Source organism: Aethina tumida, chromosome 2, assembly GCF_024364675.1.
Source record: "Aethina tumida isolate Nest 87 chromosome 2, icAetTumi1.1, whole genome shotgun sequence".
Classification (NCBI taxonomy): domain Eukaryota; kingdom Metazoa; phylum Arthropoda; class Insecta; order Coleoptera; family Nitidulidae; genus Aethina; species Aethina tumida.
Window position 1 is genome coordinate 14,406,389 of NC_065436.1, and position 27,985 is coordinate 14,434,373.

The 27,985-nt window shown below is 29.6% G+C and overlaps 3 protein-coding genes across 3 annotated transcripts; 1 reads left to right on the plus strand and 2 right to left on the minus strand.

Annotated features, from left to right (window-relative positions):
- Window positions 1–12,108: 12,108 nt before the first annotated feature.
- LOC109606615 (queuosine salvage protein) lies at window positions 12,109–13,293 on the plus strand. Its single transcript, XM_020023151.2, has 2 exons — window positions 12,109–12,162; window positions 12,250–13,293. The coding sequence occupies exon 2, from the start codon at window positions 12,277–12,279 to the stop codon at window positions 13,267–13,269; it is 993 nt and encodes a 330-aa protein (XP_019878710.2). The 5' UTR covers window positions 12,109–12,162; window positions 12,250–12,276; the 3' UTR covers window positions 13,270–13,293.
- A 152-nt stretch (window positions 13,294–13,445) lies between these two features.
- LOC109606613 (golgin subfamily A member 3-like) lies at window positions 13,446–17,673 on the minus strand. The gene is made up of 6 exons (XM_049963739.1): window positions 17,565–17,673; window positions 15,191–17,490; window positions 14,749–15,133; window positions 14,350–14,628; window positions 14,052–14,294; window positions 13,446–13,998 (listed from the first exon to the last, which is right to left on the minus strand). Exons 2-6 carry the CDS (start codon window positions 17,464–17,466, stop codon window positions 13,753–13,755), a joined length of 3,429 nt encoding a protein of 1,142 aa, XP_049819696.1. The 5' UTR covers window positions 17,467–17,490; window positions 17,565–17,673; the 3' UTR covers window positions 13,446–13,752.
- A 1,735-nt stretch (window positions 17,674–19,408) lies between these two features.
- LOC109606616 (uncharacterized) lies at window positions 19,409–27,011 on the minus strand. The gene is made up of 4 exons (XM_020023152.2): window positions 26,999–27,011; window positions 21,258–21,364; window positions 20,673–20,861; window positions 19,409–19,845 (listed from the first exon to the last, which is right to left on the minus strand). The coding sequence occupies exons 2-4, from the start codon at window positions 21,327–21,329 to the stop codon at window positions 19,645–19,647; spliced, it is 462 nt and encodes a 153-aa protein (XP_019878711.2). The 5' UTR covers window positions 21,330–21,364; window positions 26,999–27,011; the 3' UTR covers window positions 19,409–19,644.
- Window positions 27,012–27,985: the final 974 nt, after the last annotated feature.

Consider the following 27,985-nt stretch of genomic DNA (forward strand, 5'->3'; position numbering starts at 1 on the left):
TTCATACTAGTTTTATTACAAGGTTCGAAATAATCGAGAAACATATCGATTGTTCAGTTGGATTACTAGTCAATTGTTAATTTGAACCGATTGCGATTCATTCCATTGTTTCAACATCTCGGAATCGCCCATCACAACTAATTTTGTGGCTACGTACCGAATGCTCGAAATATCGAATCAAAAGCTTGAAACGGAAATATGCGAGATCATCCGAGTCGATGTCACATGTGTGCGGCAGTAGCTCATGCGCATGATCATGGAAGAATGTGCAGTTGGGACGGGTTAAGGGAATTTAATTTGAAAATCATCAAACATAATTATAAATATTCAAGGTTACGCACCGTATATTATAAATAATGACACGTTTACTTTACAGCATAAGTGTATTAAAACTTTATAATAAATGTGATATTCTTAAGGCTTTTGCATTATTAAATTAATAGTAGTCAAATTTCAATTGGCACATAAATATTAACGTGTTTTATAATTTTTGGATGTCAATGAATATCTTTTACAATAAAAAAATATTTGAAATACTTGATACAGTTATATTTATGCACAATATAGTTTGATTCCTAATCATTATACTTCTATAATATTTTGACAACAGGCATCGAAGACCTTAATTAAATTGTAAAAAGGGGAAATGCAACACAAAATAAATGTACAAAAATGTATATGGATATAAGTTAAAATTATACTTGTGAGTTGTTAAAACTATTCAATTTTTAGAAAGAATCTGAAGTATCATACTACTGTGATGATGTGAAAACCTTAATTTATAGTGAAACAAAAAATATGTAACTAGACTTCATTAGTTACCAAATAAGTAAATAAACACTTTACCCTGAAGATACCTTAAAAAAGTTTCTTGTTTAATATAATATTTTAGTTAGATAAATTACTTTCTATTTATTTATAAACTTAGTATTATTGTTTAGAAATAATTATTCAAAGTGGAAATAATATATATTTTAATAATTCATCTTACATTTTGTCATTCATATTAATTAAAGGAGTTTTATTGAGGTTGATTATTATAAGTAGTTGGTTAAATATAGAGAACAACTAAATCTTACTCCGATCTAATATTGTCCCAATATATAAGGTTTGTTCATAAATTGCTTGAATAATTAAACCGTTTGATATTAAAAACATACCTTTAACCTAACCTAACGTGGTTGAAATAATTAATATACCTTTAATTTTGCTGCCACTTTTTACTGGCAACAAAACAAGCTCACAAATTAATACTGACTAATCTGTTAAATATAATTTCTTGAGATTAGACCTAAATCTTCATGTAAATGTTTCTTCCTTAGTAATTGATAACTGTTGTTTATTGTAGTAAACCACTCAGGAAAGAATCTGATTAATACTGATACCCATCTACTGTATATATCCATGGCATATCTTTAAATGTTGATCAACAGTGGACAAAAAAAGGTATCTTGCATTATTTGTTTTCAAAATTTAAATACAAACTCATTTTCCTGTAATAAATATTATTTAATCAATTTCTCACATATATAAAACCATAGAACACTCAGAGTAGGTACAGTAATTTTCTCTTGCTAAACATGTTCCAAAATAACGGACGTCCTATCGTAGATTTCGCATTTGCCGAAGGTAACCTAACCGATCCGTTCCGACCTTTCGAGCATTCGGTATGTCCCCTAACTTTGGTCATGTTTAAAATTGTAATTACCAAAAAATCAAAATAATATTAATAAACATTAATTTAGAAGTTTTATGACAAAGTACATTTTACATATGATGGATTCAACATACAAGAAATTTTACTGACGCGTTATGTGTAACAAAAAAATGTAGAAATTAAAACTTGTGTACTAACAGCAATTTTTTATAACTTCAGTTAAAACTGGTTTTTTGAGTAATTGTTAAAAATAAAATATAGTTTTCCTTGTGGATTATGTTCATTTTAATTGTAGCAATGCATCGAGTTTAGGAATATTATAATCAATTCAAGCATTAAGGATTTGGAAATATTGCTCTTAAGTTTCTCAAAGTATTTAATTTACTACTGTAATTATTTTAATATTAGTAAATCGTGTGGTGATGGCAAATTAACTAATGATTGAAGACAATCATTATAAAGCATCATTGAATATTTCCTAGAATATTATTAAATTTACATTTTTTTGATACTTAATAACCAATAACAAATATTTATCAAGTATTTACAGGTAGTAGTAATATCCGGTTCCGGTAAAAATAAAGTTTTAGAGTTTATTTTTTTCAGTTAAAATTGTTTCTGTACGTATGGATCTTAATTGTTTCACTAAATAAATTATAAGAATAAAATAGTACTTTTAATAGAGACATATATGTCAATACATCAAATCCAAAACAATTATAAATATCATTACAATTATTATAAATTAAATGTCATTTTGTAAGACTTTTGTATAACATACAACCCAAAGCAAGATGAACCAAAAAGACTGCAGACGAAGTCCAATTAGAAGAAAGTCCTCGCCAATCAATGAGCATACACGTGATAAAAAAAATGAGTCGTCTCAGAAATTCATTCATCAAGACTCATATTTCGGGCGTAGATATAGTACATCAAATTATCAAAATGACTTAGGATCCCAATGCCCTCAATTAGACACTGCAAACTTAAGACCTGGAGGTGCACAATATACGCTAGAACAACCAATGATTCAGAATATCGCTATGCAATATGGACAGCATTTAGCATATGCCGGAACTAGAAGAGTGAAACAAGAAGTCGAGAAATTTTTCCTATTATCAAAACTTAAGTATTATTTTGCTGTTGATACGTCCTATGTTTTACATAAACTCTTATTGCTGGTATTTCCATTCCTACACGCAGATTGGTCAATAAAATTTGCGTCAAATGATAAACCTGTACAACCTAAATTTGACATCAATGCTCCTGATTTGTACATTCCTATAATGGGTTTTGGTACTTACATTTTTCTAACTACATTGGTGCTTGGATTACAAGGAAGGTTCATGCCTTGTCAAATAAATAATTTTGTCACCTCTACATTGGTGTGCTGCTTGGCAGAACTATTAATTTATGCTTGTGCCTTGATTATTATGCATATACATACTAATTTGGCTAGTTTAGATTTTCTGGCGTATAGTGGTTACAAATTTGTAGGCATAGTATTAACTATCCTGAATTATTTAGTTTTTGGGAACATCGGCTATTTTATTTCTTTAATTTATACCAATATAGCTCTTGGATTTTTTCTTGTAAGATCACTAAAAGTGCAAATATTGACAACGTGGATAAAAGAACAAAATGACGAACACCAACTGCTGTCGGGCAAGAAGAGACGTCAGTATTTTTTACTATTTGTAGCGGGCATGCAGCCACTTCTGTCTTTTTGGTTGTCGTTCCATCTTTTGTATAATAACGATGCAAATTTAATATAGAATAAATTATCGTAAAATACTGATTATTTTTTATTATGAGTGTGTTACACCAGCCCAGCGTCTTATCTAAGAAGCCGTCTGCAACACTCATACCGCAAGCGAAGCCAAACAGGCCAATTCCAAGTGACGCTATCCACTTAGGCCCAAGCCAAGCCAACCACTTAAGACAAAAATTAGGCATCGGCCTCACCGACATCGAAGTAATTTTCTTAAACCAATTCGATTTATTTCTTCTTCGACACTACTTTAATATTGCAAACTTATGGAATTTTGTTCGTCCATGATACGCCCGGGTGTGAAAATAGAATTTGGGTTTGGGATTTTGCTTCTAGAATTTGAATTTGATTATTCAAATTCTGAAATTAATATATTTATTAATTGAAACTTTGGCGCATTAAAGAATATGTTTCGATCAAGTAAAAAAATAAGATTTCTTAAAGAAAGATGAAGTAATAGAAAGCGTGTCTCCTTTTTTTTGAAAAGTTCTTCAAAAATAAAATGTTTAAAAAAAAGATAAATTTAAATTTAAAAATATTGATTTTTTGAGGTTTGTTCTTGAAATTAATACACTTTGACGCATTAAAGAATATGTTTCGATCTTGTAAAAAAGTAAGACTTCTTAGAGAAAGATGAAGTAACAGAAACCTAACCTACATTTTTTCGAAAAATTCATCAAAAATATGTTTAAAGAAAAAGATTGTCAGTAAAGTTCTTATTTTTATGAAATGAAATCTTAGAGAAAAATACATTTAAATTTAAAAAATACTGATTTTTTGAGTTTTTTTCTGGAAATTAATTTAGCGCATTAAAGAACATGTTTCGATCAAGTAAAAGAATAAGATTTCTTAGATAAAGATGAAGTAATATAAACCATACCTATTCTTTTTCGAAAAGTTAAAATATTTTCAATAATGTTTTTACTTTAAATGAAATAAAATCTAAAAAATAATTTCAAATTTAAAAAATACTGATTTTCTGAGTTTTCTTGAAATTAGCATAATTACTAATTCAAATTTCGGAGATTAGAACATAACAAAAACCAAATTTGACGTTAACAGACCCGGCTCCGGGTCTGACAACGTATCATTGTTTTTCTCAGTGGTTTTCGTATGGACACCCTCTAAGGGGTGTCAGGGTGAATTTTCGATTGGGTCTGGAAAAACGGTTGTATAACTACACATATACGAATTTAGTTCAACGACGAATAGGGCAGAGGGCGTAAAATTAGTATAAAATTTTATACGAATACGCTATTAGACCCAGACTTTGGAATCAACGTTAAGAGACCCTAAATTTGACAACTATGTATAGGTATGCCAAGCTACTAATTTTACAACATTCCCTTTAGACATCTCCTTTATTTAAAATACGGTAAAGTTGCAGAATCGGTCACTCTAAGGAATATTTGTAGCGCATGCGTCAACTGGATTTGAAATCGTCTGTTTCGGAGATTTTAGACAGCATAGTTGCCAGATTTCATTTTTAACGAAATATGTAGAGAAATGATTTTTAGAAAAATATATATGTAATTTATTATGTTTTTCATGTATGACTTATATTATTTATGTGGTTGAATTCGAAAAGAGATAAAATTCGGCAAATCACTTTATTAATTAGTATATTCATTTTTTATTTACTCTATATTTCTTTGGTAGTTTAACTATCTAATTAAAAGTTCTTTATTAAATAATTAGGTAAATTTACAACATTAATATAAAATTAACAAAAAAGATATATTTATGTATTTTATAATAAAAAACAAAATCAATTAAAACAAAAAAATCTATTCCACTGGATATTGCTTCCTGATACAATTTAAAATGCTCATAAACATATTATGATTTTTAAATTTATTTCTCCATATGAATTCGTGAAGGTACGATGGAACAGTCATGGTCTATGTAACTCGAAAAAAATTGTTCAATGCAAATATAGTATAAATTGATTAATAAATTGGAATAAATTAAAAAATAATAAACATTAAAAACATTTTTAATTAAATACAATACAATTATCTATATAGTAAAATATATTAATTAATTAACGACCCGTATCAATAAATTAAGATTGTACAAAAAAAATAATAAATGCAGCACACAAATAATCTATAAAGTAAGATAACTTAAAATATGATTGCTAACAAATTAAAAATAATCTTACTAAAGGAATAAAAGTAAAATATTTTAAAAATGAGAAAGATCTATAAAGTAAAATATATTAAATGAGCATACAAATAAATTAAGAAAGTAATTAGCAGAAGAATAGGAATAATATATTGTTTTTAAAAACGCCATGAGAATATAATCTGTAAAGTATAATATTTTAATAACGAGCAATAATCATCAAAATAGAAGAAATACTATACTTACCAAAAAAATAAAAAGTATAATACATACACAACAACACAACAATAATTCAACTATAAAAAATGATTCGAATATTTTGACCGTTGCAAACCGACAACACTGCACTTCAAAATATTCAAGAAGCGCGAAATCAGCGCCTCACGACGCATGCGCTAGATAATGTTCCTTAGAGTGACCGATTCTGCAACTTTACCTAAAATACTATATATTAATATTTTACAATATTTCTAACTTATAAATTTTTTCCGTTCTGTAGATGATGATGACATGATATTATTATTATTGTTATATATTCTTTATTATAAATTTTGAATAAAAATAATGTTTTAAATACTACGAGCTCTCTTTTAGTGAAGTTGGTCTAACCATTCAAAACATGAAATCCGATTGTTTGTCTATCTATATGTTATTAGAGTATTTTTTAAACATTTTCAGATATGTTTTGCTTTAAGTTATCTGTTTAATAGAATAATTTGATTTTGACAAATGCGTGCTGGTCTCCAAGAAATTTGGAACAATTTTCTCTAGATGATTGTCAAATGTTAGTTAGCACTATGTAGAGACATATCCAGGCAGTAATAAGTCGCAAGGCAACTTGCTATAAATTGTATCAGCACCTTTTATGTTTGCCCCATATATTTTATTTAATTTATATCAAATTAATTAATTAATAATATTAAGATTATTTTTTTGAGAAAAATTCTTTGATATTTTCAAAATAAATATTAGAAGATTTGTGGAAATTAGGTAATTTCTAATTTAATAAATATTGCATAGAACACAAATTAATGGTAGTAGTACTTGTTTTCAAGTCAAAATATAACAGTATTTTTTAAATTAAAAAACCTTAGAATAAACGAGTAAGAGCAATGGTACAAATTATAATATCTTTGAATCTCATTGAATCAGACATTTTATTTGTATTTTAAGTGCAACACAGTAAGTACAATATTTTTTCTACAAAAAAGTTTATGTTTTTAAAATAAAATTTTTTTAGGTACAGTTAGTTCAGAACATTAGGCCTAAAAATTAGATTAAAGTATAATAGGTTAGATCAAAAAGCTCGTGAAAAAAATTTATTGAAAAACATCTCTTAAAATAAGTGTGTCATATAAAAATAATAGTCACTACTGTTGTAAAAAACAAAAATTAAATATTTAATTAAAAACAAAGTATAAAAATAAATTTTTTCCTTATTCTAAAATAATTCTCTTTTCTCGATATGTATAAATAAATATTTTAACTCTAACCCAGTCAACTACTTCAAATAAACTTTTATTCTGGGAAATTCTTATTAGAAAACGCTAGAGCCTTAGTCTTTTGATCGCATGTCCACCGCATACGACCTGATGACTGGGGTACTTTGTTTGCTAAAATTACATGATAATCAAATTTCATTATCGATATGTATTCTATTTCTTTACCATTCAGTATTTCATTTTCACTCTTCTTATTGTTTTGTAATTCATGTTCTTGGGAATGTTTTTCGATTCACCTTCAGCCATTCAACGATAGATAATTTAATCAAAGAAAAATAAAGATAATAAGTTTTCTTTGTATGTCCTATAAATCTTGCTACCTACTCCATTTCATGCTGTAATTTCATGCCAATTGTAATATTGTTGCTATTTACTTTCTAAATCTGGTACTAGTCAAAAGTTCTGGATTTTTAGCTACAGATTTATGTGCCAACTTCCTAATAATTGCAGATCCGTTCATCCATTTCTAATTTCAAGTAATAGATCAATATAGGATTGCATTGGTTTTGAGAATAAAATCGGCATGGATTTACTGCCATTTCCAAAGGCAACTGTTTAATATGTATGCTTATAGTTTTTTCAAATTCTGAAAGTGTACTTAAACATTCTCTCTGATTAATAATGATATTTTGTCTTTCATAAGTTAAAATATTCAAAATTTTGGCTTTTCGTTTTTGTTTTCTTTCAAAAAATTATTTGCAATATCGTAGCACCAATGATTAGCACTTGACAAATGTCAGTTATCAATTTTTCGTGATTTAAATCTTGAAATAATATATTTTTGGTGTTTTTTATGTTTACTAGTCTGGGTCTCCTAGCGATTATTTAATATAAAAAATTAGTATAAGAGTTTTTTTCTTTCCCCTCTTTTTGCCCCATAAAAGTTATTTTTATTTTATTTATAGTTTAAGTCTTTATACACAAAAATTTCCATTAGAAATGCTGGGTCTGAGGTTGTCTGTTAGATATGTCAGGTTCAACAACGCCTGTTGGATAAATAATAAATAATAATAATATAATTCTTAAAAGGTAGTTTTGCACACTATGTTCATTTTAAAGAAAAGATTTATTTAAAAGTAGCATTATCTGGATTCTTATAGCTAATTCAATATTATTAGTATCGGCGTTAACGGTCTCCGGAATAATATAGGTAAATAGGTCTGAACATTTTCATTTTCTGCAAGCGACAGTAATATATATATATATATATATATATATATATATATATATATGTCGCAGCGCGGTCAGGATTATCGGCCATTTCGAATATTAAATAACACGCAAATAGTCCTTACAATGTAATTGAACTAACAGGCACAGGATTACAACTAATAGTCAAACAATTAGGTAGGAGTCGTATGAAACGCGGTGATCCCGACGGTTATGCCAAGCCAAGACTTCTACGCAGCTTCCCTGACGGAGCTTAACTGTCCGCCCTCGCAGGTCTCCTCTACCGTCACCCTCGGTTCGAGTACCATCCCCTGCTTAGCACTTCCGCTGATTCCACCCAAGTACTATAAGTATGCAACCCATAGTACTACTTGCGTTTCACATGAACCCTCCGACACGGCCATTCTGACAAGTCACACGTCCTCGTGTGACTTTCCTGCAAATTAAGTTCAAACAGTAATAGTTCATTCGGCTTTTCCTGACTAATATCAGGCTATCGATAGTTTTATCAACCTTTCAAATCAAATGCATAAAAGTTTGCCCCAATGCGCGTTACATCTACGATATTTTCGAATATAAGACTAGAGTTTATCTATGGACATGAAAACTTCAAGATCTGCATCACTTAACCAGCAATACAGATTCGTCATCACTTAACCAGCGATGACTCTCAACAGAAATTATCACTTAACCAGCGATAAAATCTCTTCGCCACTTAACCAGCGACGGCTCTCACTAGAAATTATCACTTAACCAGCGATAAAATCTCTTCGCCACTTTACCAGCGACGGCTCTCAACTTAATCAGTGTCCACACAGTTTTCAGTCCAATGATAAAATAATAATAAAAATATAAAAAATGAATAAAATTAAGATTTAAACTATTATTTACGTTGATTCTTCTTCTTCAGAAAAAGTGATTAAATCATCGTCATTGGGTACAAAGTTTTCTGGCATTTTCTTTATGCGGTCATACCAAATAAATATCTGTTACAAGACACTCATAAAATAATTATTACATTTTTACAATTAACTCTTTCCCAAAATAAGACAACCGATTCCATTCAACACAGGTACTGTTTAGATCTATTTCAAAATATCCAAACATGAACATTGATAATAATTCAAATGCCTTTGTTAATATTCCCAATTAAACACATGAATCATCGTCTAAACAATGATCATCTACACACAACGTCTCTACATTGCCTCTGCCCCCTGCGCCATGATCAAAACCAACTGATTTTGCACTTGCAGTTACAGATCGACACATGTAAGACAATCCACAGTCTCACTACTGGGACTCAAACTGACGTCTCTTTCAACGCCTTGAAGTTCAACTGGAATATAACTTTCTGGCATTTTCCACGATTTTTCATGCGCTTACTTATAAGTTCGATTGCTACTTAATGACTTCAAAAATATAGATTACCATTCAATACCTCTATCAGGAAGAAAACAATTCTAAACATAGGATCAAATTTTGTTTGGTGTCTGACTTTAGAGCGATCAAACATGACTTTATGATATTTATGTAAATTTTGCATACTTCATAAACTTGATATACAAGATATTGAATAGACTTTTTTTAAGAAAAGAACATTTCTCCGTATTAAAAGAAAATCTAGCTTTTGTCAGTTTCTATGTCTAAATTTTGAAAATTAATTTTGTAGGAATCGTTTAAAACGCACATGTTAACTACATTGATTTTCTTTAGGCTAAGTTCCTCAAATGTCATATGAACAGCTAATCCTTTACTCAAAATTTCTCGGTCAATCATTGTGTCATGTTGCTAACAATAATCCGGTAAAAAGTGAAACAATACTTCAAGAGAGATATTATAAATTTCAACAACAGCCTAAATTTGTTAGGTACTGTTTATACTCATCTGTCCCATGCCAGTCATAACAACAACATTAGAAAATCGTTTACCATTAAGCTTAAGTGATATAGATTTTTTAATGAGCGAACATTCCGACCCGGAATCAAAACAAAATGAAAACTTCTCACCCTTATGTTTTAAAGTGGCTGCAGGTGTGTTTACCAAACACATATTGACGCGACGCTCGGTACTTGATCCCTTCGACTACGGATTGGCGTCTAAGTGGTTGGGTACAGTACAACGTGATGCAAAGTGTCCCTGTCGTCCACACTTGAAACAGGCAATCGATGGCTTCGTTGAATTTGGTCCATTGAATGATGGGTGTCCACTCGAGGTACTGGGTCTCGACATCTGGTTCTCATCATTTCTTGACCTCCGACACTTGTCCGATTTATGACCCAATTTCCCACAATTGTAACATATTGTTGAAGCCATTGGTAATTTAGGCTTTTTATTGGGGTTGTGGTCGAAGTCGTTCGTCGTTGATTTCCTTTTCATATAAGAAAAAAACGGTCAGTTCTTTTAGCAGTTTAGCTCTTGTATCGATGTCGGAGGTAATCGCAAGTCGACGAGTCCTGGGTTCGAATGATGCGATATGTGCAAGAACTGCACTCGCTAGAATTTCTTCTCTTGTCAGATTCGAACACCTAGTCATTAGCGACGTCATTTGGCGAGCTGCATACGATGCAAGACATTCATCATCCTTTGGCTTATTGTTTAGGAAATTTAGAAAAACAGTCGCTGTTGTTTCGGGACAATGATATCTTGACGCAAAAATGTCTTTAAATTCCGACCACGTCATCTCCGGGTATGTCACTTTTGATAGCCAAGAGGATGCTTGACCCCTTAAAGCTTTACTAAGCAAAATTATCAAGGGAGCACCACTCATTGATTTGTCCGAAATGCACATTTCTGCCGTCGAGATCCAAGCTTGTGCATCAGCGTTCTCTGTATCCGGATCAAACTCTGGCAATTCTACACTGACCTGATTCGACGGTGGCCGCAGAGCTTGTAGAAGAGCCAAAAAGTTCCTATTTTGTTGTTCCAATAGCGACTCCCACTTCACTTCACTTCCACCAGATCCAGATCCTGATCCTGATTCAAATCTTGATTCAGATCCCACTTCTGATGTCGCAGCGCGGTCAGGATTATCGGCCATTTCGAATATTAAATAACACGCAAATAGTCCTTACAATGTAATTGAACTAACAGGCACAGGATTACAACTAATAGTCAAACAATTAGGTAGGAGTTGTATGAAACGCGGTGATCCCGACAGTTATGCCAAGCCAAGACTTCTACGCAGCTTCCCTGACGGAGCTTAACTGTCCGCCCTCGCAGGTCTCCTCTACCGTCACCCTCGGTTCGAGTACCATCCCCTGCTTAGCACTTCCGCTGATTCCACCCAAGTACTATAAGTATGCAACCCATAGTACTACTTGCGTTTCACATGAACCCTCCGACATATATATATATATATATATATATATATAATATATATTTCTGTTTTGCAAATAGATAGACCTCTCATTTTTTTCTATTGACCAAGACAAGTTGTTCATCACGCCTAAAATAGTTTAATAAAAATTGTTAATTTTCCTCTAAAAAATATTAATTTTAGTCGGTCAAAACATACTCCTTAATGGACCGAAGAATAAAATATTTTGAAAAAAAAATTGTCGAAGGCTCAATTTTTCGATTTTTTATGGGTAAAAATATATGGACCCGTGATTCTAAACAATTACCTTGTCTCAAATGGGTGGAGGGCATATAATTGAAAAGATGATATTAGGGATGGGATCTGCACTCATGATACAATTAACACATGACAGGAATTTTGTGGATACCGATGATGCCTCCATCTACACACAAAATATAAAGCTATAGTAAGTATAAAAGTAGAAAAGTAGCCGAAATTATGGAACAGTCACAAAATATCTCAGAAAGTAACAAAATATCAATGATGTGAGAGTTCTTGATGGTAATGCGCCTGCAGGAACTACCAACATAATTTCAGGCCGCTATAATGCAACTTCAAGTTTATAATTTTACATGTAATTTGCGATTACTCTTTGTTTACATTGCATTATCTACATCTACATGATGTAAATAAATAAATATAGGTTATGTTAATTTTTCAGTGTGTTCTTAACAATTACTGAACCAAAATGACTCTAAACCCGAAAGATTCTGGAAAAATTATTGCAGAACTCTCCACATTTGTCAAAATTAAAAAGGATGGAATTACAAAGTTGGGCGATGAGATCGTTGAAGAAATCGATTCAGGAAGATTGACGCCTGGCAATTTCAGTCAAGTGGACGTTCATCCGAATTCTAATGATCCTTGGGCTTTAGACTGGTTGTTCATAGTGGATACATTAAATTTTTGTTTCTGGCATCATGAACATGAAGAAGGCTGGAAAGTTGAAGGATATACAGGTTATTTTGCTCTGTGTGCTGCCATAAACAGGGCACTTAAAGAAAATGTAGATATTTTGAACCCGAATTTTTATTCAACAATAACAGAAGCACAATTAAGGAAAATTTTAAGAAGCGACACTAAAGTAGACGTTCCCCTTTTGTCTGAGAGAATTGCTTGTTTACATGAAGTAGGACACGTTTTATTGGAGAAATTTGATGGATCATTTAAGAATGTTGTTAAACAAGCCGATAATAGTGCAGAAAATCTACTGAATTTGATTGTTAACAATTTCAAATGTTTTAAAGATGAAGCAGATTATAAGGGCCACAAAGTTGCAATTTACAAGAGGGCTCAAATATTAGTTGGCGACATTTGGGCTTGTTTCAAAAATAAAGATATTGGGCACTTCAAAGACATTGAAGTAATATCTATGTTTGCTGATTACAGAGTGCCACAAACATTATTATGGTACAATATTCTTGAATACAGTGAAGAATTAGTCAAAAAATTGAAAGACAATGTGATTTTGAAAAATGGAGAGGAGATGGAAATAGAAATAAGGGGTTGCTCTATCCATGCTGTAGAACTTATCAATGAATATGTTTCTAATAAGCTAAAAGTTAAGAAAATAAACAGTATCCTTATTGATCATTTTCTTTGGGATTTTAGAAGAAAACATGCCAAAGAAATTTTAGAAAAAGGTTTGCCATTTCATAAAGTGTTTAGTATTTATTACTGAAGTTTTAAATAAATATGTTTTTTTGTTTGCTTCCGTCTTTTATTTTGTGACATAATTTATTATCATTTTAAATATTTATATTACATTGATATATTATTTTCCAATTTATGAAGTGATGTTTTTTTTAATTAAGTTCGTTCCATATGTATCTAGATACAAGCATTAAATAAAAAAAATATTTAAAGAAAACACTTTATTTTTAAATAAAATCACAGGTAAATTGGAATGATTAAAGCAAATAATACATATTGTAATTAGTAAAATCACTAATACAAGTTAAAGCATCCAGATATTCTTATTTTAACAGTTAAGTACACAATTTTTTAAGTAAATATAAATATTTAAGCCGGAAACAATATACTATATACTATAAAAACTTAACAAATAACATTTGTGGAAAAAACAATGTATATCTAGGTACATAATGTTTATAAAAATATACATATTAGCCCTGTTTGAAACCTAACTGTATAAATTTTATAATCATGTATTCAAAGTCATATTTGATACCTGTTGTTGTAGAGTATCTATTTCATTTTTAAGAGAGTCTAGGCAGCCCTTAATTTCACTTAGGGGTTTATCTTCCAGTGACACTTTATTCTGTTGAAGTAACTCATTAATATATTTGTCATTATACCTTTCCAATTTTGGTAAATCTGGTAGAGTCACAGGAAGACTACTGAATGCAGGTTTTTCTTTTAATAATTGGGTAACATGTGATTTAAATTGCTAAAATTTATTAAAATTATTTAATTACCTTATACTATACTAAAAATACTTACTGCATTTTTATTAATATTTGCTTGAAGGGCAATTTTTAAATCATTACATAATCTTTGAAGGAAAAATTGTTCTGTTTTGTGTGCATCAAGTTTTAAAAGCACACTTTTCAAATGGGCTTTTAAATTTTTAATCATATTTGAAGACTCCTCCTCTCTTTTTGAATAATCAGATTCATAAATTTTTTTGGACTGCTCAAGCTGCTTTAAATCTTCACATTGGCTATGAAGCTTACAGCTCAAAATCTAAAATTTTGATGCAAAATAATATGTAAAATTTATTAAGAATAAAGTAAAAAACCTTATTTTCCTTTTCTAAAAAGACGTATTTTTCCTTAATATCAAGTACAGCTAATTTTAATTGTTCATTTTCGTTTTTACTATCCATCAGTTGGTGATGGAATTCTCTTTGTTGTACCTTATAAGTTTCAACATGATTTATTTCTCTATCTAATTGTTCTAGAACATCTTCCAATCTACTAGATAACTCAATATTCTTATGAACAATATTGGCTACTGTTTTCTCATCCATACTTGTTTTAGATTCATATTCTTCTTTCAATTTTAATAATTCTTGTATCTAAAAAGTATATTTAAATATATATATATATATATATATATATATATATATATATATATATATATATATATATATTATATATATATATATATATATATATATATATAATATAAAAGTAACCTGTTGTTGTAAATTGTTGCATGTATCTTTATAGGTAGATATTTGTTCTTGTAAAGTATTTGCATTCTTTTCCATTTCACACAATCTTTTTGACACAATTTCATATTCATGACACTTTATGCAATTTTTACTTAATTCCAATCCCTCCTCCAAAACTGATACTCTCTCCTTTAATTTGTTATTAATGTTAACATAGCTTTCCATCATTATTTTGATGTCACTACATTCCATTTCCTTGGAACTAAGTTGTAACTTCAGAGTATTGCATTCATCAAAAAGAGCATTGTACATGCTTTGAATTTGTGAATTTTGTTTTTCTGCTGTGCTTCTCCCCTTCATATGTTCTTTTACCTTTTTCAATAGGACTCGATAATTTGATTCATATCTAAAATACCAGACTAATTATAATTAATGTGAAATTTTTACCTACTTCAATAGTTACTTTTTTTGTCTTTCTTTTTTCTCTAACTCTTTTAAAGTTAAAAGAGCTTTAAAATTTTTAATTTCCTCATTGCTACAAATTTTATTATCAATTTGACTATCTGCATTTATACATTTCTGACATTTTAAAGAGGGCATGTAACATTTTTCTTCCACTGGATTACATGAAATATAATTTTGAGTTTCCAAGAGATTATTTTCATCAACTATGGCAGATGGTTTCATTTCTGATATTTCCCAATTATTTATATTCTTTATCCCTTGTACATCTGTAGAATTACTAGTATTAAAAGTTTCACATATATTGTGGTCACCTCTTGTTTGAAGTAATTTAATTTCTGCCCTAAGTTTTATTATGACATTTTCAAGACTTTGTATCTCTCTTGATAAAGAATCACATTTTTCTCTAGTGGACATTAACTCCAAATCTTTTTCATGGATGTGGTTTTTAAAAATTTCTAGGTTATATTTCAGTTGTTCAATGAGCAAATTATTTTCAGTGAGCTTTTGTTGTAAATTACTTGTTTTCATATCACTTTTCTCTATAAGTGACTTATATTGCACTAACATTGTGTCATATACCTCAAGTTCTTTCAATAATTTATTTTTATCTTTTAAATTTTCATTTATTAATGATTCTTCCCTTTTTTCATGGTCCATTTTTAAAGCTTCTATTTTTGATACTTGTTCTGAAATAGTTTTTTGCATACTTTCCATATTTTTCTCATTTTTTTCAATAATATCCTGTAATTTCTTAATTAATAAAAGCTGTTCCTTTACTTTTTCTAATTCACATAAGTTCCAATTATTATTCATAAACAATTCTTGCTTTTCTTTTTGTAATTGTAACACTTCTTTGTTTTTATCATGCAGTTGTTTTTTAAGAGTTGCATAATTTATTTTCATCAATGAAAATTGCTTTCGAATTGTTTCTACAGTATGTTCAACCATTTCCTTTTCTTGATTTCTTGCTGTCACCTCAATTTTAATATTCTGCAGTTCATTAAGAACATTCTCTGCTTCTGAGGATTTAATATTTAAAGAATCAGTTAACAAAGACACTTTATGTAGGAGAATTTTTCTAAGATTATCACTATCTTCTAACTTAAGTTCTGACAACTCCAAGTTTTTTTGCAACATTAAACACTGAGACATTAATTCTGAATTTTCTTTAGAAATTTTATTATAATTATCATCTTTCTCACTTATTGATTTCTTAACCATGCTTATATCCTTAGACAAGTCTTGAATTATACCTTCATAATATTTTGCTAGAGTTTTGTTACTATCAGTTTCATTTTGAATTGGTAATTCCCAAAATTTATTATTTTCCTGTCCCACTCTTACATCTATAAATCTAGAAACAATCCCAGCATCCTTTGAACATTCTAATTCCAAATTTTCATATTTGTCCCTCCATTTTTTTAATTCAATTTTATTGTACTCACATTCTTGAGACTTTGAAGATAAATTAGTTTTGTATTTTAATATATCTTCTGCCATGATCTTTTTATCATTCTGACATAAATGTAGCTGTTGTTTATACCATTCTTCAGACTTTCGTATATGTTCCAGCTCATTTTTTAAATTTTTAACATTGCTAGATAAACTATCTGAATTCTTAAGACATGATTGGATTTCGACATGTTGATTTGTTATTTTCTGTTTTAAATCATTTATACAAGCATTTTTAATTTCAATTTGTGGCTTCAAATCTTGAATCTCAATACAATACTGTTTATTTTCTGATAATAATTTGTTATTTGTGGACTGCAGCTTATGTAACTGTTCTTTCAGGGACAACAATTCTCTATTTAATTCAAAATTGGCTTTTTCTAATTGTAAACAATTTGTACAAGTTGCTAATAATTTGTCACCATTTCCAAAGTTTTTTATAAGTCTTTCTATTTGACAATTTGAGTTTTGTAATTGTGTATGTAGTTGTTTGTTCTTTCTAATGAGAGTTTCAATTTTTTCATGAAAAGATAACTCAATTTTTGTTTCTAAATTAGTCAGCTGACTTTTGTATTTCCCATTTAATATAAGAGCATTCTGTAGTTCATTACTTAATCGAGCAATTTTTTCTTCATATTCATTTTGTTGTTTTGTTTTCATTGATACTGTATAGTTCCTTTGAGGTAATTGTGAGTATTTATCTGGATTAATTAGATTCTGTAATTCTTTAAATTCATTCAGATATCCACTGCATCCAGATATGCTTGATACAAAACTCTCAGAAACATCAGAACATGTAGATGACACATCAGAGTATTCCATATTTTATTCTGGAAACATTTTTCTCTAAAAATAAATATTACATCATTTTATCATGAGAATAACACAAATATGTTAAAATATATTAAAATAAACCACACCTTATTTTTCAGACCCTTGGCCAATTTAGTAAAATTAATAATAATGAATGTATTATAGTGTATTATAAATAACAATTTATTTACATCAACATACGGATCACTGCCCAACATCAGTTCACGTATTCTTGAACTACCTTCCTAGAACATCGCAACTACTTCCTTGGAATGCTTTTAAACTACTACCAAGTTTTAAATCAGAGGCTTTTAGATTATGCAACATAATTAAAGATATTTTATTCATATAATAATATAGACCAATAAAATATAATTTTTTTTAATAATGATAATAATATATCTACATCTAAAGAATACGTAAACAATTAATTGTTTACTCGGTAATGCTGTGTTTGCGGTTGACAATTATGGGTGGTGTCATATGGGTATATCCCCAATGTACGTCACCGACAACCGGCGTGTGCTTCATACCATTATTCATTATTTTCTCATTAGTCTTGCGCTTTTGTGTCCTGTGCCTCTTTGTTTTGTGTATTTGTATTTTTACACAGTTTTATTTGGTAATGGTATTTTTATATGGTAAGTAAAATAAACGAATGTCTATTCTATTAAAATGTACTTGCTCTTATTTGTTTATTTTCAGCATTGTTATTTCGTTCTTGAATTTTAAACAAATTTATTTTTTGAGGTAATTGGAGTCTCAAATGAAATACCAAATTTTATATAAAATTACTAACTAGTTTTTCTTTAGTCACAGTATTTTTTATATAAGTATTTGATTATTTAGGTTAATATAACTTTCTTTCAAATTGGAGGTCATATGTAATGTTTAAAACATTAACTAGTTCTTTTTATGTTTACCTTTACATTTATGTTTCATATAAAACTTTTGTTAATTGTTTAGACTCGCAGCTCATATTTTTGGCTGTAAAAATAGAAAGACATTATTCATATTTTTTTTTTCAAAAAATTTTACTCGCGCCGAAGAGTATGTTTTGAACAAGTACAAAATTAAGATTTCTTAGAGAAAATTTAATTTTAAACTGAACAATATTGACTTTTGAGATTTTTCCTTGAAATTTTTATGAACAATTTTTTATTGTCTATTTTTTTTTCAATAAGTTCAACAAAAATAGAATATTTTCAAAAAAAGAAATAAAAACTTAATATAACCTAATCTGACCTATATTTTTTTCAGAAAGTTCATCAAAAAGAGAGAAGAGTTTACTCGAGTAATAGATAGAAAAATTGAATACGGATAATAACTATTGTATCCATAACAAAAAAAAAATGGTAATATTGCAGAATCCACAACTATAAGGAATATTTTTAGCGCATGAGTCAACTTGATTTGAAATCATCTGTTTCGGAGATTTTCGGAAATCTATATGTAATTTATTATGTTTTTCATGTATAGACATTTATGGGATTGAATTTTAGAAAAGATAAAATTCGGCTAATCATCATATTATTCATTATTCGTCATTCGTTATTCGTTATTCGTTATTCGTTATTCCTTATTCGTTATTCGTTATTCGTTATTCCTTATTCATTATTCGTTATTACTTTTTTCTGGGTTAGCAGGGTAGCTGGTTCTTAAAGTTTGTAACAAGTTTTAACACCTTGTACATCAAATATTTACTTAAAATGTTATAAATTTGAAAAACATTAACATCCAAAAATGTTTGCCTTACTTTCCAATAATAAAGGTATTACAAATATTTATATAATTTTATGACTGGCTATAAATTTGTAGTAAATCTTGCTTCTTTTTCTGTTACAGATAATTTTAATTTGTTTACAGCTAGAACAAATAAACAAGTCAATTTAAAAATACTTTTGGCGAAATTTAATTCAGATTGAATAATACACATTCACTCAAAGTCAGTCTTTATTATTAACAATTTCATTCACAATTGTATTAAGCCTATAAAATATATGTTAAATTTTTAACATTTTTATTAAAAAATGCTTTATCAATTTTTATATATTTTAATGTAAATTAAATTGGTTATAAACAGATAACTAAAATTTGCCACGTAGATTCTAAAGATTACTTACAATTTGATCTTTATTTTTCTTAAGAAAACAAACAAGAAATTGACAGTTCAATGAAGAAAAATTTCTATGCTACCGAATATGTTCTGTTAAGTGAGTGATCAGTATTTTTCAGTTTTTCTTTTTCGCTATATACGTGGACATGAATTTCATGACTGCTTTTTGGTCTTTCCACAGTATTTGACTTGAAAGGAACATTTAAATTATCTTGGGAATGCTGAACAAATTTGCTTTCTTCCAGTGTTTTTTTAATTATTTCTTCATTCACCTAAAACAAAAGTTTAAACACTCACACGTAACTATTGACTTAAATTAGGCATAATTTTCGTTTGTGACTTCCACTAAGACTATTTAAAGTTATTAATTAATGATGTTCGATTCCGATTTCACTCATTATTATATTAAAAATTTACTCAAAATTGTGAGAGGAAAATAAAGTTAGTAATTTTAAGATCGTTTACTGTATGACCTAATTTTTAATGCAGATGTGTTCTTCCAATTCGTTAACTTTTACTAACATTATTTTGTAAGTTAGTAAACATTCATTCAAATAAATTATGTTTATATTAAAGTATGGCCCAAAATTACCACAATACTTGTCATGGACATGGAAAACCTTGTGGTTTTCTAATTACATGGGTAAGTTAAAAATATTGAAATGTAGAAACAAATGTATTAATATACATAAAAATAAAATCAATATTAGGTATATCACCATTGATAAATGTTAACTAATGCATTTTAAAAGTCTAAAAAATAAGCATAAATTTATATATATACTACACAGAGAATAAGATTTTTAATCTTAGGTCTGTCTACAAAAAATAATGGATTTTGCAAGATAAAATTTCCCACGTGATTTTATTTTATATTGGTTGAGTTTTTCAAAAGCCTTTTCCTTCTAACCAATATGAACGTGAAAGGCATACCCTTCAAACTAGATACGTATAGTATTGATGACCCAATTCTTATAAGGAAATATTTTATTTTCTATAATACTTTTTATTTTCTTTTCTTATGTTAGTTGCCTAATCCAAGTTATAATTTACAATCAATAATTAAAAAAATATATATTTATTTTATAGTTTAACTTACTTTTAGTAATTTTCCCTTTCTTTGTGCTGCATATAATAACCACAGTAAATAGAGAAACATGATGAGAACCGTACCTAATAATGTAGCATATTTTGTTGCACCTTGCGCAACTGCTTGGTATAAACCTATAGTTACAATGAAAATTGCAATTCCCATTGCAAGATATCTGCCAGTCCTGCGTCTTTCCTCCTAAAAATTTAATATAGTTAATTATTAAATTTCAAAATTAATATTTCGATCGAAATGCTATTGAACCAATTGTATTATGAGAGACAGTAAAAATTAACTTTTACTGTCTCTGTCACGCACGATGTCTCTTTCAAAATTCAATCGGATCAAAAGTTTTTCAATCGATATATATATATTATACGGAAGATAAATTACTAATTGGCAATATATAATGTTTATCAATATTTTATTTTATATATATATATATATATATATATATATATCATATCTGTTAAATTTAATACAAAAATTGTTAATCACAACAAAGTAAAAATAACTTTTTAATCGTCAGACATAATTAAACATAATTTTATGCACACTCATTACAATTACAAAATTAATTTTAGGTGGACTCACTCGAAGCTCTTCATCAGACTTTTCTGCTAACGACTCTATGAAATTTTCTTTCGAGCCATTGACGTGAACCATGTTCCAACCGCGATAGTAAGGCGGTGAATCTAAAACTAAATCGAATATATTTCCATGGCCAAAATTCCGAATGATTGGTGGGAGACGAAGAATTTTCCTGTTGTGTAGTCGGGCTACGAGTAAAATAAACACGGCGCATCAAATTAATAAACATTGAACGGTTCAACAGCTATATTTAAAAAATATTAAATGGTAAGACAAATTAACAACATAGAAATTAAAAAAAATGAATGGAGGCAAAAACTATTGTTACTAGTGAGAAAAATTATACAAATCAAATCCAAAACCTTTCACTTTTAACAAATGTTAAGGCAACGTTAAAAAATCAAATTCTATTCTATTCTAAAAATTTTCCTACATTTTAGAAATTTTGTTTTGATGTGATGCAAATATGCAACTGAAGTGTAGAAACTTATAAGATATGATTGCTGATTTGTCAACAACAAAATTGGGTACAAAGCAAAGACCTTTCAGAACTTTCAGGTCATTCAGGTTGATACACAGTAGTTCACACACATCCTGTCTTAATTAGCTACCCTCATTAACGATCTTTGTTTATTCAGCCCTCAACTTCCTAGAGTTTTGATGTACAGGAATTTCTTTGGGCGATTTCCACCTGCGTCCTTCCATGTTCCAAATTTTGAGGTAAGTAACCCTCGATTAGAGATTTAGTGTCGTGTTTTCGTCTCCATCGGGTTCCAATTTCATCGCAACGACATCTCGATTTTTGAATCCTAGTAGAAGGTCATATGTGATCAGGTTGTCCTGGACTAGTTCAACATTATGTCCATCAATGGCTGTTGTTTTAAAACTTACTAGGGTTGCGAAGAATCGAATGTTGTTGAAGGGTACCGTCATAATACATAGATTTGAATCTCCGATATTCACGTACGTGGTAGATGTTACTAAGTGTAAGTGGTTAGCGGACTCAATGACGGTTTAACATATTTCACTGCAATTCTTACAACTTTGTATGTCTTTTTGTACAAAGTGAACACAACGTCGAATCTTTACTACCTTTCCTCTCCGGTGCATCTTTGGATACGTGTCCGAAATTGTCATACTTAAAAGACTTCGTACCTTGCCACTTGTTAGAAGAGTTTTTTTTCAAGTGTTTTTCGCTTCCATAATGAAAACATTTGCCCTTCCTGGTTTGTTCTTTTGCTGAGTGTGATCTTAATGATCTTGGTATAATAATGCGGTTACCTCTTAGTAGAACTGAATCTAAAGTGGATAGCTCAATTCTAAATGGAAAAAATTGATTGTATTTAAAACACAATAATCTTTATCAATCATGCTCACAATTTCTTTTATTTCCGGATCCGGATTCCAAAATTTGCGAATATCTACGCTCAACTTCCGAAAGGCTTTTGTTTGCGAAAGCAAGCCACTGGGCTGGCATCAGCTACCAAACGGGTTCTAAGACTTGAGTCGGTATAAACCAAAGTTGATAGTTTAGATAGTACAACCTTCAAGTTATTAAAATATTGTTGACGTTTATCTTTCCACAAAAAATTTACATTAGTTTTTATTAATTGTCGTAGTGGGTCGATCACGATTTCCAAGTCAGGAGTAAATTTTCCTAGGATGGTTGTCAGTCCTAAAAAAACTCTTTACTTCTTATTTGGTGAACATTAATTACTGGTTCTACTTTAGCTTGTTCTGCATCAATTTCCTTACTAGATAGTTTATATCCTAGAAATTTAAGCTCTTGGACCTTGTAAATTCATTTTATTTCATTAAGATGCACATTATTTTCTTCGAATGTCTTTAGTACTTTTTTAAGACATTTGTCGTGTACACGTTCATTATCTCCATAAACTATTACGTCATTCAGTTAATTTAAGTATTTGTTACAGTTCTATAGTATATTTTCGAAGACGCATTGAAAATCTCTGGTGCTGAGTTAACGCCGAACATTAGCCTTTTATATCGAAACATACCCTTATGTGTTATAAAAGGTGTTATTGGTTTGGTATCTTCTTCCAGTTCCAGTTGGTGGAAGGCGTTTTCCAAGTCCAGTCGGGAAAAATACTTAGCACCCCTTAGCTTTGTCATAAATGAGGCAAAGGACGTATATGTATTACCAACATCAAAATATGGTAAACTGTTTACTCTAAATTATTACTGAGTTCTCACACTCCCTAAACAGTTGAGATATTTTGTTAAAATATTTTTAAAAAGACGTAACAATTTAATACAAAAAGCCTTGGCAACAAATTCTTGAAACTTGACACGACACAAAGGTTTTGTAAATACATCTGCCAGGTTTTCATCAGTAGGACAATGTTTGATATTAAACAAGCATCTAAAAAGTTCATGGCTAATAAAGTGATACTTTATATCAATATGTTATATATGTTAAATGTCATCTATTTGATGAGTCTTATGGATGACGTAATTTCCACATGAAGAGTAACTGTTACTATCTTGTCAATCAGTTCTTGAAGGATGCTTCTTAGTCTTTCAATTTATTGACCCCTTCATATACATCATAATGAATCCAGATAGACTTTTTCTCATTTTGATCTCCAGGGAAATCTGAGTCGCAGTAAACATCTAATTTTGTTAGATCTTATTTCTTCTTGACTGTATATCTGATTCCCACTTCTCTGGTCTCATTGATATAGCGTAGAGGTGTAGAAAAGCAGACTATTGAATGTTACTATTTTTAGATCTTGATAAACTGCAATGGCTAGGAGTATTTTCAGAGTTGCAAACTGTATAACAAAGCTGTATGTTTCTTCAATTTCAAAATAATTTTTATCTTGTTGGCATCCTCTCGTCACTAGTCTAGCTCTGAATCTTCTTTAACTTTAAAAATCCACCTGCTTGTTACAATTTGTTTGCCTTTTCAAGCCTTTTATCAACCAGTTCCCATGTCTTTTTCTTTCTAAACATTTCTTCTCTTCTACTATTGCTTCCTCTCATTTCTTCTTATCTGGACTCTCTAGACATTCTTGATATGACATGTTTATTTCTTCTACATCATTCCAGTCTAATACATAGTTTTGACGCAGTCTCATTGGTAGTCTTCTTTCTCTTTTTGGTCTTCGTTGATATTATTTTCTGGGTACTGTTCTCTGTAATTCACAAAATTTTCTTCATGGTCTGAGATTTCTTCTTCATTTTTAAATTCTTCATCATTTATTATTATTTTCAATTTCAGATTCTTCATTATTTTCTTCCTCCATATCTTGTATGGTTATTGACGGCTTTAGTTTTTGATCATCACATTGATTCATGCATATATTTTCTTCTCCTCTGGATTTCATATCCGATACCCATGGATGTATCCCACCAGAAAGCTTTGTTTACTCCTTTCTTCTAGTTTCTTCAGATTTCCAAGTCTTCTTGTGAAATCTTTAGTCTAAAAAATCTGGAGTCTTTTCAAATCTGGTTTTCTATTGTACCATAGCTCTGCAGGCATTTTCTTAGTTGCACCAGATGGGCTTCTGTTATTTATGAGGGTTCTATTCATCCGCTCTGCCTCTCCATTCAATTGTGGTGAATGAGGAATGGTGTAATCTAAAATATTCCTACGTTGCTTACACCAGTGCTTGAATAAACTTCTTAATTCTCCTCCGTTATCCATCTCAACATAGAGACTTCTGCATCATTTATAAATTCTTGAATACAGACTTCTGTTTCATCTTTGGATTCCATTAGATAGATAATTACAAAGTGCGTGTAGACATCAATTATTGTGTGAAAATAATTTTTCTCATCATGTGTTGGTGGAGAAATTTTCCCACAAACATCTGAGTGTAGGATCTCCAAAGGCCTTGCTGCTCTTCTTCTCTCTATATTAAACAGGTTTCTTATATGCTTTGCATGAATACAGATTACACAATTTGTATCATCAGCACACTTCTTGAGATTCTTAGGAATATCATCACATAAGTTAGGCATCTTCTTGAGATTTCTGACGCTTTTATGGCCAAGCTTTCTGTGCCATTCAGGGTTGCACACATAATTTTATAAATAGTGACTCGTTCACTTTGCAACATCAGTGTATTCAAATTTTATAATAAATGTGATATTCTTATGGTTTTTCCATTATTAAATTATTTCTAGTAAAATTTCAGTTGGTACATAAATATTAACGTGTTTTGTAATATTTAGGTATAAATTAATATCTTTTGCAATTAAAAAAATACTTGGTACATTTAGATTTGTGTTAAGAGGTTCATACATTTTAATTTTAAGAGGTAATATGCACGGATTAAACCATAGACAATATATCAAACAGTCTCAACATGCATGTTATCCTCTCTGAAGTATTATATTATAACAGTATTAGAAAAGGTGTCAAAGACATCACAGGAAGTGTATTTACACAATTTAAAATTATATTTCTAATGTATTAAACATATTTAAATTTTTAGCAACAATATTAATAGACACCCATCTATTGTATATATCCATGGCATATCTTTAAAGGTTGTTTCTTAGATCAAATGTCACTTTTACCTTCTGGATCAAATTTACCAATATTAGTAATATTTTGACAACAGGTATCGAAGACCTTACTTAAATTGTGAAATGGGGAAATCTAACACAAAGTAAATGTGACAAAGACATCATAATAAGTGTAAAAAATGTATATGGATATTAGTTAAAATTATACTTATAAATTGTAACTATTCAATTTTTAGAAAGAATCTGAAGTACTATACTATTGTGATCATGTGAAAACCTTAATTTATTTAAACAGTGAAACATAAAATATGTAACTAGACTTTATCGGTTACCAAATAATTGTTTAATAATTATTTACTTAAGTGAATAATGACATTACTCTGAAGATATATTAACAACGTTTATTGCTTAATGTAATATTTTTAGTTTCATAATTTTATTTTACTATTCGGAAGTAATTATTCAAAGAGGAAATAATAAATATTTTAAAAAATTATCTTACTTCTTTGTCATTCCAATTAATTAAAGATTGATTATTATAAGTAATTTGTTAAATCTAGAGAACTGTATTACAGTTTATCAATTATATAATAGTACTGTTACTACATCTATGGTGGGATAAAATTGTAGCTGCATAATTGATTTTTTAAATATTAGTTTGGTTTATTAACAATTAAGATTGAAACACCTATTGCACCTATTTGATAATGTCTTAATATATAATGGTTAGGATTCAATTAATAAGTAATTATTTGTTAAAGTTTTTTCATAAATTGATTGTGTGGTTGAAATAATTAAGAAATAGAAATTAGCTAAATAGGTAATATTAAAGAAAAAACACTAAACAAGTGATATTGTTGTTGGAAAATATTTACTATTAGATTCAACAAATGATAAATAAAAGGCATAAATGTATTTCCAGAAATTCTTTTGTCTTTAAAGTTTATTAATATAATTTATATTAAATCCTCTGAAGATTACAATATCTGGTTGTTGATGAATAGTTAGTATACAATAAAAAACCTAAATTTCACTAATTAATACTGATTAATCTGTCATATATAATTTCTTGAGATTAGACCTACGTCTTCATGAAAATGTTTCTTCTTTAGTAATCAATAATTGTTGTTTATTGTGCTAAACCACTCAGGAAATATTAATAATCTGATTAATAATGACACCCATCTATTGTATATATCCATGGCATATCTTTAAAGGTTGTTTCTTAGATCAAATGTCATTTTTACCTTCTGGATCAAATTTATCAATAACGCCGCAGCACAGAGTTCAAACCTTCATCTTAGTTCGAATGGATACAACCTTAGATTTGGTATTTTTAAGGCAGCATCCTCATTTTTCTTTTTCACCTTTATATAGGTGACAGCTCAGGATACTTTTTCCGAAGCGTCACAATAGCTATGAACTTGCATGGTATTCTCCTCCGAGTCAGCTTTTAAGAGTAAATCATTAACGGAATCTGAGATGCCGTGGAATAGTTATCAGCCTCGGCAACTGCCGAATTCTTCTTATCGCCAGATATGGTACAACCGCTGTTCCGTAGGTTAAGGTTGTTAACTTGTATGTATATTCCTGGTCATCCCCATGTATTCAAATTTGATGGTATAATTTTTCTATGTCCGCGATCATCGCAACCTTATAACCTCTCCAACGAAGGACTATGTCCAGGAGATCCACAAACAGTGTATCATTGAGACTTACACCACTACTCGTTTTCGACGATGCGTCAAATACAACTCTAAGTTTTGTTGTTGTTCTTGACTCTTTGATAACTGCTTGATGAGGGATTTAATACTCTTCCCGGTTATGCTCTTCAATTGGTACTCTGACTGTAACGGGTACGATGGCGATTTAATGACCACTCAAGCTACAGTACCTGAAGTCTTTGAAAGACTCGTTAGATTAAAGGGAGCGATTTTATCCAATATTTTCTGTAGTTTACTGACTACACGTTTCTATATCAGATCTAATTATAGTGTCACTAACCTTTGATACTGTTGTATTTCGACGTCTCAACTTCTGGGTTTTGGTGATTCTAAACGTAGAGCTGGAAATTCTGTAAAATGACACACTCTCAAACTCGCGTTCTCGTACCGAACTCGGATAATTTGAATATACTTACTTGCCTTACTGTTTAGGTTCTTTTAGAATATAGTAATTAAAACTCAAATTAAAAAAAATAAACTATCTATTTATAAATAATAAAAATAACAAGG